Source organism: Diaphorina citri, unplaced genomic scaffold (assembly GCF_000475195.1).
Source record: "Diaphorina citri unplaced genomic scaffold, Diaci psyllid genome assembly version 1.1 scaffold673, whole genome shotgun sequence".
Taxonomy (NCBI): Eukaryota; Metazoa; Arthropoda; class Insecta; order Hemiptera; family Psyllidae; genus Diaphorina; species Diaphorina citri.
The window spans coordinates 53,727-66,846 of record NW_007378106.1 but is presented as its reverse complement, the minus strand read 5'-3'; the positions used below and the strand labels follow the sequence as shown (position 1 = coordinate 66,846).

General features: G+C 40.2%; 1 protein-coding gene across 1 annotated transcript in view; it reads right to left on the bottom strand.

The window, feature by feature from the left end:
- Window positions 1-13,120, bottom strand: part of LOC113468188 (kinesin-like protein KIF21A) — a 36,945-nt gene that overhangs the window by 18,117 nt on the left and 5,708 nt on the right. Inside the window, exons 4-10 of the mRNA XM_026824941.1 lie at window positions 5,769-5,971; window positions 4,841-5,012; window positions 3,772-3,947; window positions 3,383-3,587; window positions 2,201-2,307; window positions 1,847-2,157; window positions 218-407 (exon numbers count right to left, since the gene is read on the bottom strand). Coding sequence (XP_026680742.1) covers window positions 218-407; window positions 1,847-2,157; window positions 2,201-2,307; window positions 3,383-3,587; window positions 3,772-3,947; window positions 4,841-5,012; window positions 5,769-5,971 — 1,364 coding nt within the window. The remainder of the gene's footprint in view (window positions 1-217; window positions 408-1,846; window positions 2,158-2,200; window positions 2,308-3,382; window positions 3,588-3,771; window positions 3,948-4,840; window positions 5,013-5,768; window positions 5,972-13,120) is intronic.

Sequence of the window (13,120 nt, the reverse complement as noted above, 5' to 3'; positions counted from 1 at the left end):
AAAAAAAAAAAAAAAAAAAAAAAAAAAAAACAAACAAACAAAAAAAAAACAAACAAAAATTCTCGAACCCGATTACAGCAGCCGCAGAGGTAATTTTTCAAGATTTTTCACCAAAATGAGATTTTCAAATCAGCTGATCGAACCTATTTTTTATTATTATTATTTGAAATTCTTCCTTCTCAAACGGATTTGGCGAATTTTTTTTGGAAAATATTACCTGTATAATGTTCCTTTGTACTTCGGTAATGCTATCGTTAATATAATCCAGATTGGCTCTCAGGGTTTCTATCTCATCTTCCAGATCCTTGTGGAAATCCTTCTCCCTAGGGAATTTCATCGTGTACTCATTCAACTTCTTCAGTTTGGTTTGGAGCTCGTGGGACTTCTCTTGCCTTTCCACGACAAGTCTGCAAAAAGAACAGGCATTAGGAATTTTATGTTAAATAGCCAGCGGCGATAGCACGTAGAAGATAACAGTTCCCAATAGCTCACTAAAGTTACTTAAGCAACGGTACGCGTGTTCTGTATCCGATGGGTGACCATCTGGGTAATCGCGTGCTACTGGCTTTTCCCGGCCCCACTCAAGCTGAGTGAGGTCGGTAGCTTTTTGCCGAACAGAGGGTTAAAAGTCCCGTCATCGGGCATTAGGAATTTTATGTTAAATAGCCAGTGGCGATAGCACGTAGAAGATAACAGTTCCCAATAGCTCACTAAAGTTAAGCAACGGTGCGCGTGTTTTGTATCCGATGGGTGACCATCTGGGTAATCAGGCATTAGGAATTTTATGTTAAATAGCCAGCGGCGATAGCACGTAGAAGATAACAGTTCCCAATAGCTCACTAAAGTTAAGCAACGGTACGCGTGTTTTGTATCCGATGGGTGACCATCTGGGTAATCGCGTGCTACTGGCTTTTCCCGGCCCCACTCAGGCTGAGTGAGGTCGGTAGCTTTTTGCCGAGCAGAGGGCTAAAAATCCCGTCATCAAAGATCTTACTGGCCAGCCTAGTTAGCTTGGTTGGTAGCGCGTCAGCCTTGTAAGCGCTAGGTCGCGGGTTCGATTCCCGCCCGGGGTGGATTTTTATCCTGAAAGAATAATGTTCGTTCTCGGAACGGCTAGCTTTCTCGTATACTGTCTTCTTTTTCTCTTCGATTTCGGGACGATAAGACCTTACCAGTTGCAGTTCCCTCCATCAAACCTCTTTTTTTTCCATATTCTTTTTTTTCCCATAAGAGCCGATTTTTTTTCCGTTGGGACCTTTAGTTAGCTTGGTTGGTAGCGCGTCAGCCTTGTAAGCGCTAGGTCGCGGGTTCGATTCCCGCCCGGGGTGGATTTTTATCCTGAAAGAAGAATGTTCGTTCTCGGAACGGCTAGCTTTCTCGTATACTGTTTTCTTTTTCTCTTCGATTTCGGGACGATAAGACCTTACCAGTTGCAGTTCCCTCCATCAAACCTCTTTTTTTATATTCTTTTTTTTTCCCATAAGAGCCGATTTTTTTTCCGTTGGGACCTTATCTATTAAGCCTCTATCAAACTTACTTTTCCAGGTCCCTCTCCAATCCTATCACAGACTGTTTGTTCAACGTATTCGACAGCCTTGTAAGCGCTAGGTCGCGGGTTCGATTCCCGCCCGGGGTGGATTTTTATCCTGAAAGAATAATGTTCGTTCTTGGAACGGCTAGCTTTCTCGTATACTGTCTTCTTTTTCTCTTCGATTTCGGGACGAAAAGACCTTACCAGTTGCAGTTCCCTCCATCAAACCTCTTTTTTTTCCATATTCTTTTTTTTCCATAAGAGCCGATTTTTTTTCCGCTGGGACCTTATCTATTAAGCCTCTATCAAACTTACTTTTCCAGGTCCCTCTCCAATCCTATCACAGACTGTTTGTTCAACGTATTCGACGCTATGTTCTTCTCCAGGTTTTGCCACTTGATTTTGGCGGCTTTGGGCGACACGCCTATATCTCCGGGTTTTGCCTTGCCGCCAATAATCGTAGAGGAGTGTTTGTTCAACGTATTCGACGCTATGTTCTTCTCCAGGTTTTGCCACTTGATTTTGGCGGCTTTGGGCGACACGCCTATATCTCCGGTTTTTGCCTTGCCGCCAATAATCGTAGAGGAAGGGTTGCGAGCGCGTGACTGTTTGCGTAACATGTTCACCTGTAGGGGATAAACAGAATAGAATATACCTTGTTTATCCTGCTCGAATGAGACTGTCAATCTCGGTGGTCAAATTGGCCAACTCGGCACTGTATGCTGAATCCACGCTTTGACGGTCTTCCGAATTCGAATCCGAGTCACTTGAGCTGTCTGTGAACGGAGAAGGGAGGGAAGGTGTTAATATCGGGGGAGGAGCGAACGTGTTGATATAAAAGTAAAAGAAAGTACAAGTAGTGCTTTATTTAGAATTTAGACTGTCAGCTTAGAACAAGTTGTTCCCCATTATAATAACAATTTAATAGAGCACCCTCATTATTGATGCAGCTTTGTGTATTATTGAAAAATGTCTTCGAGTGACTAGAGCTTTCTGAGAACAGAGATAGGCGAAGGGAGTGAATGTGCTAGTATAGAAAAACGAGTGAGGAAAAAAAAAAAAAAAAACTCAAGAAGAACACTATTACTATCCATGTTGCTGAATCCACGCTTTGACGGTCTTCCGAATTCGAATCCGAGTCACTCGAGCTGTCTGTGAACGGAGAAGGGAGGGAAGGTGTTAATATCGGGGGAGGAGCGAACGTGTTGATATCAAATTAAAGTGCAAGTAGTGTTTTATTTAGAATTTAGACTGTCAGCTTTGAACAAGTTGTTCCATTGTAATAACAATTTAATAGAGCACCCTCTTTATTGATGCAGCTTTGTGTATTATTGAAAAATGTCTTCGAGTGACTAGAGCTTTATGAGAACAGAGATAGGCGAAGGGAGTGAATGTGCTAGTATAGAAAAACGAGTAAAAAAAAAAACTCAAGAAGAACACTATTACTATCCATGTTGACCAAAGAGTCTGTATTATATTTGCAAACCTAGAGAGTAAGTTCTAAAGTACCTAGTGTACCTACCTATAAACCTTTAGTTCTTCCACTTACCTTCCGAGTCACTGTACCTAGCTATAAACCTATCCATGTTGACCAAAGAGTCTGTGTTATATTTGCAAACCTAGAGAAGTACGTTCTAAGTACCTATAAACCTTTAGTTCTTCCATTTACTTTCCGAGTCACTATCACTTTTTACCTTCCGAGTCACTGTACCTACCTATAAACCTTTAGTTCTTCCAATCCATGTTGACCAAAGAGTCTGTGTTATATTTGCAAACCTAGAGAAGTACGTTCTAAGTACCTATAAACCTTTAGTTCTTCCATTTATTTTCCGAGTCACTATCACTTCTTACCTTCCGAGTCACTATCACTATTCCTCTCGGCTTCCTCATTCTCACTCAGCTGTCTTCGTTTCTTAGCCAACGTGTTCAGATTCTTCGCCACCTCCTCCTTAGCTTTGGCTATCAGATCAGTATCTACTGAGTACAGGTCATCGGCACGGCTAGGCGAGTGCATCAAACCTGCTGGACCACCCGGTATGTTACAGGGTGGCGCTATCTGAAATGGAAATTGTAAATTTAATTATTTAATTTAATTTATCAAGTTTCCATTTATTTTTGATCGACAAAACTCTCAGAACATTGTATATCTTATCGTTTTATCAACTAAGTATGTCTTAAATTCTGACTGCCAATTAAAGGCTTCTTGATTCATTTACAAATAAATCCACGTTCATAATTACCCGTGACAGACTCTTGCGGAGCTGAGTGTTGGTGTGTTCGGAGATTAGCAGCTTGGAGCGGAGATCCTCAATCTCCCCGCAATATCCGGTGATAATCTCCTTCACGCAGCAGTCGTCACCTCCACCCTCCTCACCTCCACCACCTCCTCCGCCGGGACCTCCATTCACCCAGGCTCCTGGGAACAAGATGGAGGGAGATAAGGGAAATGAAGAAAAACGGCGAGAAGAAAAGGGGTGATAATATTATTTAATGGCTTCTTTAAGCAAAGTTCTGGATTTTTTTGATAGAATATCCTCATGTTATCCGTCAAAGCCGAGAAGAAAAGGGGTGATAATATTATTTAATGGCTTCTTTAAGCAAAGTTCTGGATTTTTTTGATAGAATATCCTCATGTTATCCGTCAGAGTAAAGTCAATCACCTCAGTAAATCTGGTTTTAAGTTGGTTGTAAGTTTTGACACAAGCCATATCAATAACCAGAGATCTCAAAGAAAAATAAATAATGTACAGACACAAAGTAGTTTAAAAGCCTTGATATAACCTTGACAGTTTAGAGTTTAATTTAGAGGGCTGCAAGTGTACCCTAAAAAGGGGGAAAAAGTATGAGTGGGTACAGTGCTTTCTTTCGACTGTTGAGGTAAGTAGTCCTCTACTTCAACCGCTAATATCTTAGGCCAGCCACTCACTATCAGGTAGACTTGACAGGCGGACCATTTCAGCCGTACCTGTCAGGTATAACTGATAGTGTGTGTGCTCATCAGGTATCAGGTAGACCTGACGGGCGATAGAGTTTAATTTAGAGGGCTGCAAGTGTACCCTAAAAAGGGGGAAAAAGTATGAGTGGGTACAGTGCTTTCTTTCGACTGTTGAGTTAAGTAGGTAGACCTGACAGGCGGACCTGTCAGGTCTACCTGATAGTGTGTGTGCTCATCAGGTATCAGGTAGACCTGTCAGGTTTACCTGATAGTGTGTGTGTGCTCATCAGGTAGACCTGACAGGCGGACCTGTCAGGTCTACCTGGTAGTGAGTGGCTGGCCCAAGGGTATAAAAGTGGGTGCTGTTTACTTACCGGAAGCTTTGAGAGCAAGTAGCTGACAGTTCTTCTTGGTCAAATCATCAATAGTTTCTTGCATGGCTTTGGTTCTAGTACGTAGATTATTGACTTCGGTTTGCAACATAATGTTCTCGTGATACATATCATTTACATGCTCTTCTCCATCTTCGCCCACCACTCTCTTACCCTTTAATCATTCTCAGAACACTGGGTCTCGATGTCTTGATAATTACACAGCATCTTGTCATGCAAACTTAAGGTAGAAACACACTAGCCTCACGTCACGAGAGCTCATGGGGAGTCATAAAGTTGGGGTTCAAAGTTTTCCCATAGTATATATTAGGTGATTTCGTTCATGATAGCTACACTGCCCTCACGTCACGTCAGCTCACCTAGATTATGGGACAACTTTGAACCACATGTTCCCGACTCCCTTTAATCAGAAAATGGAATAAATCAGAAAATCCATCGAAAAATACATAGGTCATATTTTATTATGCCTGAAATTCCGCCATTTTTTTGATGAAAAAAACTCCAAGAATTAAAGAGACTGTCTCCAATGTTAAGGGAAATGTTTTAATATAAGGGTTTCTGTGGGTGAACACCATGGAATATGCTTTGGCAGTCAGGGTGTTGAAGTTGAAAATTCATATCTCCCCTTTAATCAGAAAATGGAATAAATCAGAAAATCCATCGAAAAATACATAGGTCATATTTTATTATGCCTGAAATTCCGCCATTTTTTGGTGAAAAAAATTCCAAGAATTAAAGAGACTGTCTCCAATGTTAAGGGAAATGTTTTAATATATGGGTTTCTGTGGGTGAACACCATGGAATATGCTTTGGCAGACAGGGTGTTGAAGTTGAAAATTCATATCTCTTTGGCGAAAGTGCCACAGAGGAATAATAAAATGCGGCTTAGGTATAGGACAGAAATGTATACCTGTTTATACTCCAGCAATTCGAGTTGAAGCTGCTGTATTTCGTTCCTGAGAGCCATGATAGTTTTCGAGCTTTTGTCTTGATTGAGTCTAATCTTGTTTTGAATGTTACGCGCTCTGTTAGCGTATTTGAGAGTATTGAGAGATTCCATAAAGTCCCGATCACTGGGAGACACACAGGCTATCATCACAGTTCTGCTGTTACCTGAAACAGTGAAAAGGCATTCTCATTCGCTCCGGATTTCTGCTAGTGTTAAATAAAATAGACCACACTAGCATCGAGAGGACGAGAGTTCTAGTAGCAAAATCGTTGTTATATGTAGTTACTACTTAGCATCGGTTCATTGTTCTCAGAACACTAGGTCTCGATGTCTTGATAATTACACAGCATCTTGTCATGCAAACTTAAGGTAGAAACACACTACCCCCACGTCATGAGAGCTCAGGGGGAGTCAGAAAGATGTGGTTCAAAGTTTTCCCATAATACATTAGGTGATTTTAGGTTATAGGCTATTTTCCGATTTACTAGCAGAAATCCGGAGCGAAGCGACGGATTTCGGCTAGTGTTATGTTAAATAAAACTATACTAGACTAGACTTCTTAAGTGGCCATACTGGGGTATTAATTTATTACTGACCATTATTCAAGGGACTATAATTTTCCTATGCTTACGTATGCTATATGAAAACTAACCCCCAAGTCGTCCTACCCCTTCAGTGATTAAATGAAATCACCCGTATTTTCCCCGTTTTTAATCCATATAGAGCGCGGTATCCCTCTCTCATTAAGAAAAAATGACCCTACTTTCCTCCTAAGCCCTAGCTCATTAGGCAAACACGACCCTACTTATGTATCTCCTAAGCCCTAGCTCATTAGGTATTGAGAGATTCCATAAAGTCCCGATCACTGGGAGACACACAGGCTATCATCACAGTTCTGCTGTTACCTGAAACAGTGAAAAGGCGTTCTCAGAAAATTGCAATATACCATTTTTTTTAGTCCAAAATAGGACTGCACTTTATAAAACCTTTAGACATAACAAGAAAAACATCATCAGAAACACCATCAACACATTAGGGAACCCCTGCCTCATCTTCCATACCCATACCATCATAAGCTGTACCTATTCGTTTTTGAAATCAAACTTCACAACTTTCGACTGTACTTTTGTACAATTTTGACATCAGAAAGCTACATATATTTTAAGAAATAAATTGTAAAATCATATTAAAAATAAATGATATATTTATTATAGCAGGATTCTATCTTGGTGAGAAGTTCAACTGAACCGCAATCTAATATATAAAAATGAATATTTGTTTGTTTGTGTGTTCGAACTTTATGGCTGGCCAAACTGCTCATCCGATTGCTATGAAACTTTGTGAACTTATTGCTTGCACTCCCGTGAAGGTTATAGGCTATTTTCCGATTTACTAGCAGAAATCCGGAGCGAAGCGACGGATTTCGGCTAGTGTTATGTTAAATAAAACTATACTTTTACTAGACTAGACTTCTTAAGTGGCCATACTGGGGTATTAATTTATTACTGACCATTATTCAAGGGACTATAATTTTCCTATGCTTACGTATGCTATATGAAAACTAACCCCCAAGTCGTCCTACCCCTTCAGTGATTGAATGAAATCACCCGTATTTTCCCCGTTTTTAATCCATATAGAGCGCGGTATCCCTCGCTCATCAGGAAAAATGATTGAATGAAATCACCCGTATTTTCCCCGTTTTTAATCCATATAGAGCGCGGTATCCCTCGCTCATTAGGAAAAAATGACCCTACTTATCTCCTAAGCCCTAGGTCATTAGGCAAACACTATCCTAGATCCTACTTATAGGCGAAAATGTCCCGGTGCCCATTGTGTACGTCTTTCCGGATCCCGTCTGTAACATATTCAAAAATTGCATCAACTTTTCTTGAAATAACTGTGGCATAAGTGAGTAGTGCTCAAAGTATTCTACTTAGCAGCTTGGGAATAGAAGTCCCATTACGCTAAATTATGTGGTGGTGGAACCAAAAGCCTCTTAATAGTGCCCATTGTGTACGTCTTTCCGGATCCCGTCTGTAACATATTCAAAAATTGCATCAACTTTTCTTGAAATAACTGTGGCATACGTACATATGTAAGTAGTGTGCTCAAAGTATTCTTAGCAGCTTGGGAATAGAAGTCCCATTGCGCTAAATTATATGGTGGTGGAACCAAAAGCCTCTTAATTCTCAAAGTATTCTACTTAGCAGCTTGGGAATAGAAGTCCCATTACGCTAAATTATGTGGTGGTGGAACCAAAAGCCTCTTAATATTTAATGCCAGTCTAGTTAGCATGGTTGATAGCGCGTCTGCCTTGTAAGCGCTAGGCTGTGGGTTCGATTCCCACTCGAGGCGGATTTTGCCCTGAACGGATGATGTTCGTTCTAGGAACGGCTGGCTTTCTCCTATACTGTCTTCTTTATCTCTTCGATTTCGGGACGATAACACCCTAGCAGTTACAGTTCCCTCTATCTAACGTCTTGAAATATAATATTTTGACTGCAATGTGACTATTGTTAGAATGGAACTGAAATGTCCTAGACTACTGCCAGCATTACTCACCTGTCCATAGGCTAGTATAGTCGCATTGTACCCCTCCAGAGACCCTCGCGTCTGCCTTGTAAGCGCTAGGCCGTGGGTTCGATTCCCACTCGAGGCGGATTTTATCCTGAACGGATGATGTTCGTTCTAGGAACGGCTGGCTTTCTCCTATCTTGTCTTCTTTATCTCTTCGATTTCGGGACGATAACACCCTAGCAGTTACAATTCCCTCTATCTAACCTCTTGGAATATAATATTTTGACTGGAATGTGACTATTGTTAGAATGGGACTGAAATGTCCTAGACTACTGCCAGCATTACTCACCTGTCCATAGGCCAGTATAGTCGCATTGTACCCCTCCAGAGACCCCGCTACGAGACTCGCCGCACATAGCTCGTAAATTGTGGTCTGCACATCTGCCATATCGAACACATAGTCAAACGTGAACGACTTGTCTGCGCCCAGTGTCACCTGAGGTTCGCCCGGAGTGACAAATGTGCATACGCGACACATGTCGATCACTTCACGGGCGCTTTGAGGACGAATCCTGAAACATAGAAAAGAAACAGGGCGTTAAACACTTTAAACAGGGTCTACACTGTAAACTTCTAACTCTTGGACTGAGTTGTACCCTGAAAAGAGTAGTTCTTTTTTAAACAATTCACTCACTTGCACATCTCCAGTAAGATCAAATGAAGGATCTTGGAAAACTACACACAGATACTATACTTTTATATACTACACTTTGATCTTGGTGGACTGAGTTGTACCCTGAAAAGAGTAGTTCTTTTTTAAACAATTCACTCACTTGCACATCTCCAGTAAGATCAAATGAAGGATCTTAGAAAACTACACACAGATACTATATTACAACTACACACAGATACTACACTTTGATCTTGGCCAAAAGGCCGAAAAGTGATACACTCTGAACTTCGTTATTATTTGTTATTTTATTTAGGATCCTTAATTTGATCTTACTAGAGCTGTGCAAAGAGTGAGTGAGTGGTATAAAAAACTGCTCTTTTTAAGGTACAACTTAGTTTAAGAGTTAGATCATAAACCATGTAGGTAACTCAATCTTGAAAACATCTCTACTTTGAACGAGTCACATGACGAGTAGGTATCTCTATCTCGTTGTAATTACTCACAAAGGACAATCGCGTAGATAGACATGCAATTATTCGAGACAGATTGCTATTTTCAAGTCGTATCTATAACTGGAGGTTCAGTGACTTTCCGTTCCGCTGGAACGAAAGAAATAATGGGTGATCTAGCAATCTAGCATCGAGAGGACGAGAGTTCTAGTAGCAAAATCGTTGTTATATGTAGTTACTACTTAGCATCGGTTCATTGTTCTCAGAACACTAGGTCTCGATGTCTTGATAATTACACAGCATCTTGTCATGCAAACTTAAGGTAGAAACACACTAGCCTCAAGTCATGAGAGCTCAGGGGGAGTCAGAAAGATGTGGTTCAACGTTTTCCCATAATATATTAGGTGATTTTGTACATGATAGCTACACTGCCCTCTCGTCATTCTCAGAACACTGGGTCTCGATGTCTTGATAATTACACAGCATCTTGTCATGCAAACTTAAGGTAGAAACACACTAGCCTCACGTCATGAGAGCTCATGGGGAGTCAGAAAGATGTGATTCAAAGTTTTCCCATAGTATAGGAGGTGATTTTGTTCATGATAGCTACACTGCCCTCACGTCACATGAGCTCACCTAGATTATGGGACAACTTTGAACCACATGTTCCCGACTCCCCGTGAGCTCCCGTGACGTGGTAGTGTGTTTCTACCTTTAGAGCCGTGAATAATTATCACAGACCAAGTTCCATTGAGGATAATGAATTGATTTCGATTAATAGTGAATGCGGCACCAATTATTATTAAAACGATTAGATCAAACTTTATTTACAGAATACATATTTACAAACGGTAACATAATGTATAGGTACAAAATAAAGTTTGATCAAGGGTGGGGTTAATGCCTATGGCATTCTCTACCAATGGATTTTTGAAGGTAGTGGCGATGGCGCCTAACCAGAAAGCGCCAACCGTGATAGAAGGTTGAATGTTCCAGTCAAAAATGGATCACTAAAGTTAAGTAACGTTGCACATAGGTTAAAATCTAGTGTAGTGTGTTTCTACCTTTAGAGCCGTGAATAATTATCACAGACCAAGTTCCATTGAGGATAATGAATTGATTTCGATTAATAGTGAATGCGACACCAATTATTATTAAAACGATTAGATCAAACTTTATTTACAGAATACATAATTAAAAACGGTAACATAATGTATAGGTACAAAATGAAGTTTGATCAAGGGTGGGGTTGATGCCTATGGCATTCTCTACCAATGGATTTTTGAAGGTAGTGGCGATGGCGCCTAACCAGAAAGCGCCAACCGTGAAAGAAGGTTGAATGTTCCAGTCAAAAATGGATCACTAAAGTTAAGTAACGTTGACCGTATTTACAGAATACATATTTACAAACGGTAACATAATGTATAGGTACAAAATAAAGTTTGATCAAGGGTGGGGTTAATGCCTATGGCATCCTCTACCTATGGCATTCTCTACCAATGGATTTTTGAAGGTAGTGGCGATGGCGCCTAACCAGAAAACGCCAACCGTGAAAGAAGGTTGAATGTTCCAGTCAAAAATGGATCACTAAAGTTAAGTAACGTTGACCGGGTTGGACTTTACACATAGGTTAAAATCTAGTGTACGCAGTCTATCAAGTTCTTGATAACGCTTCAAAAACAAGGTCAGGACTGTGAGAGACAAAGATTTAACCCCGTTTCTTGATTTAATGGGATCTTAATCGTTCTTGTTCATTTAATTGTTCGAAAAAATCTGCTAGAAAGTTGACTCACAAGAGTGCCAAGTACATGACAAAGCATTGGCATACTGATTCTAACAATAATGTTGTTCATTTAATTGTTCGAAAAAATCTGCTAGAAAGTTGACTCACAAGAGTGCCAAGTACATGACAAAGCATTGGCATACTGATTCTTACAATAATGAAACTAGTACAGATAGCACTGATATAAACTGGATATAAACCCGGTTAATGTCAATATGGTAAGGTTGTTGTTGTTGTTGTAGCCGCTTCAGCTATAGCCGAAAGGTGACGACAAAATAGAGAAAATATCTCTTCTATCAGCCATACACCAGCGTGATGGTCTCTAGCCATAATAGAATATACCTTGTTTATCCTGCTCGAATTAGACTAAAAAGTCCCTTTACCCCAGCAGTCTAAACAAGGTCTCGTGTATTTTATGGCTTTAACAGCATAATACGTAAGGTTTACATCAAAAGACCTTGCTTGATTATGAAAAAAAAATCGTGTTGGGGGTTAGATGAGAAGTTGGAAAGAGAGGAAAGAATTTTGTGTTGAACATATACTTAAATGTTTGTCACAAATGTCGTTCCCCAATAAATACCTACGCCCAGATAAATTTTATGTCTTGACTTGGACTCGAACCACCAACCTCCAGAACCGAAGTAGGTACAAAGCAATAACCACTACACCACTGAGGTTGGTTTATGGTACCAGATTAAAAAGAAATAATAATAATAATTAATCATATTCTTCTTTTCCTACTTAAATAGGGTCGGCGTTTCTTGTCAGTCCCTTCCAGGCAGCCCTATTGTGTGCATCATGTCCTGAGAAATTCTCCCAAATAATAATGAAAAAAATCTGGGGGTCGAACCCAGAACCTTTTGCTTGTTAAGCGAGTTACCACGAGTTCAAATCTATACACTTACCTCTTCTTGTTTTCGTTTCAAAATGACTTCCTTGGTTTTCTTATCACTCTCCAGATTTCTTATCAGATTCTGAGCCCTTCTTGATTCTTTTTTCAGCTTGGCTATTTCTCTGTTACGAAGTATTTCCTGCTCCTTGTGCTTGTTCGTTTCTTCTTTCATCTTGCGAATCAGTCGGACCTGAGAATAAGGTAAAAGAAGAATATAATTAAGTATGAAGTAATAGTGTTTAGTGCTGAGCCTCTGTCAAAAAAGACCTCAGCTAAAGACAGTGATGTTAAATTTGCATCATACTTCTTTAATCTTTAAACTGCTAGAAAAGGACTAAATAATACACATTTAGTCCGCTAAAGACAGTGATGTTAAATTTGCATCATACTTCTTTAATCTTTAAACTGCTAGAAAAGGACTAAATAATACACATTTAGTCCTTTTCAGCATACCAGTATGTTACTATTAATTAATATTATGGTTAAATTCTCAAACAATGACAAGGATAAAATTTCACATTGGCTGGGATTGAAACCACACCCTCCTGATTACTAGAATGACGAGGGTAAAATTCCACACCTTGGCTGGGGTTGAACCCACACCCTTCTAATTACCAGGCGAGTGTCTTGACCACTACACCACCAAAGAAGATTAAAAGTTCAAGGGAATACAAAGAAACTGGGGCAAATTTAATCACCGATACGAGTATGTCACGGATTCCACTACACCACCAAAGAAGATTAAAAGTTCAAGGGAATACAAAGAAACTGGGGCAAATTTAATCACCGATACGAGTATGTCACGGATTAAAAAAAAAAAAAAATCCAAGGGCAGGAATCGAACCTATCAACCTCTCCAGTAAAAATCTTCGCTACTTACCCGTGTCTGTCTCATTTCGTTCACTTCACTACGCAGAGTTTTCACTTGGTTCTCGTAGGAGCTCTGACTTCGCAGCAGTTTCTGGTATTCTTTCTTAGCGTCGGTGAGGTTTCGCATTT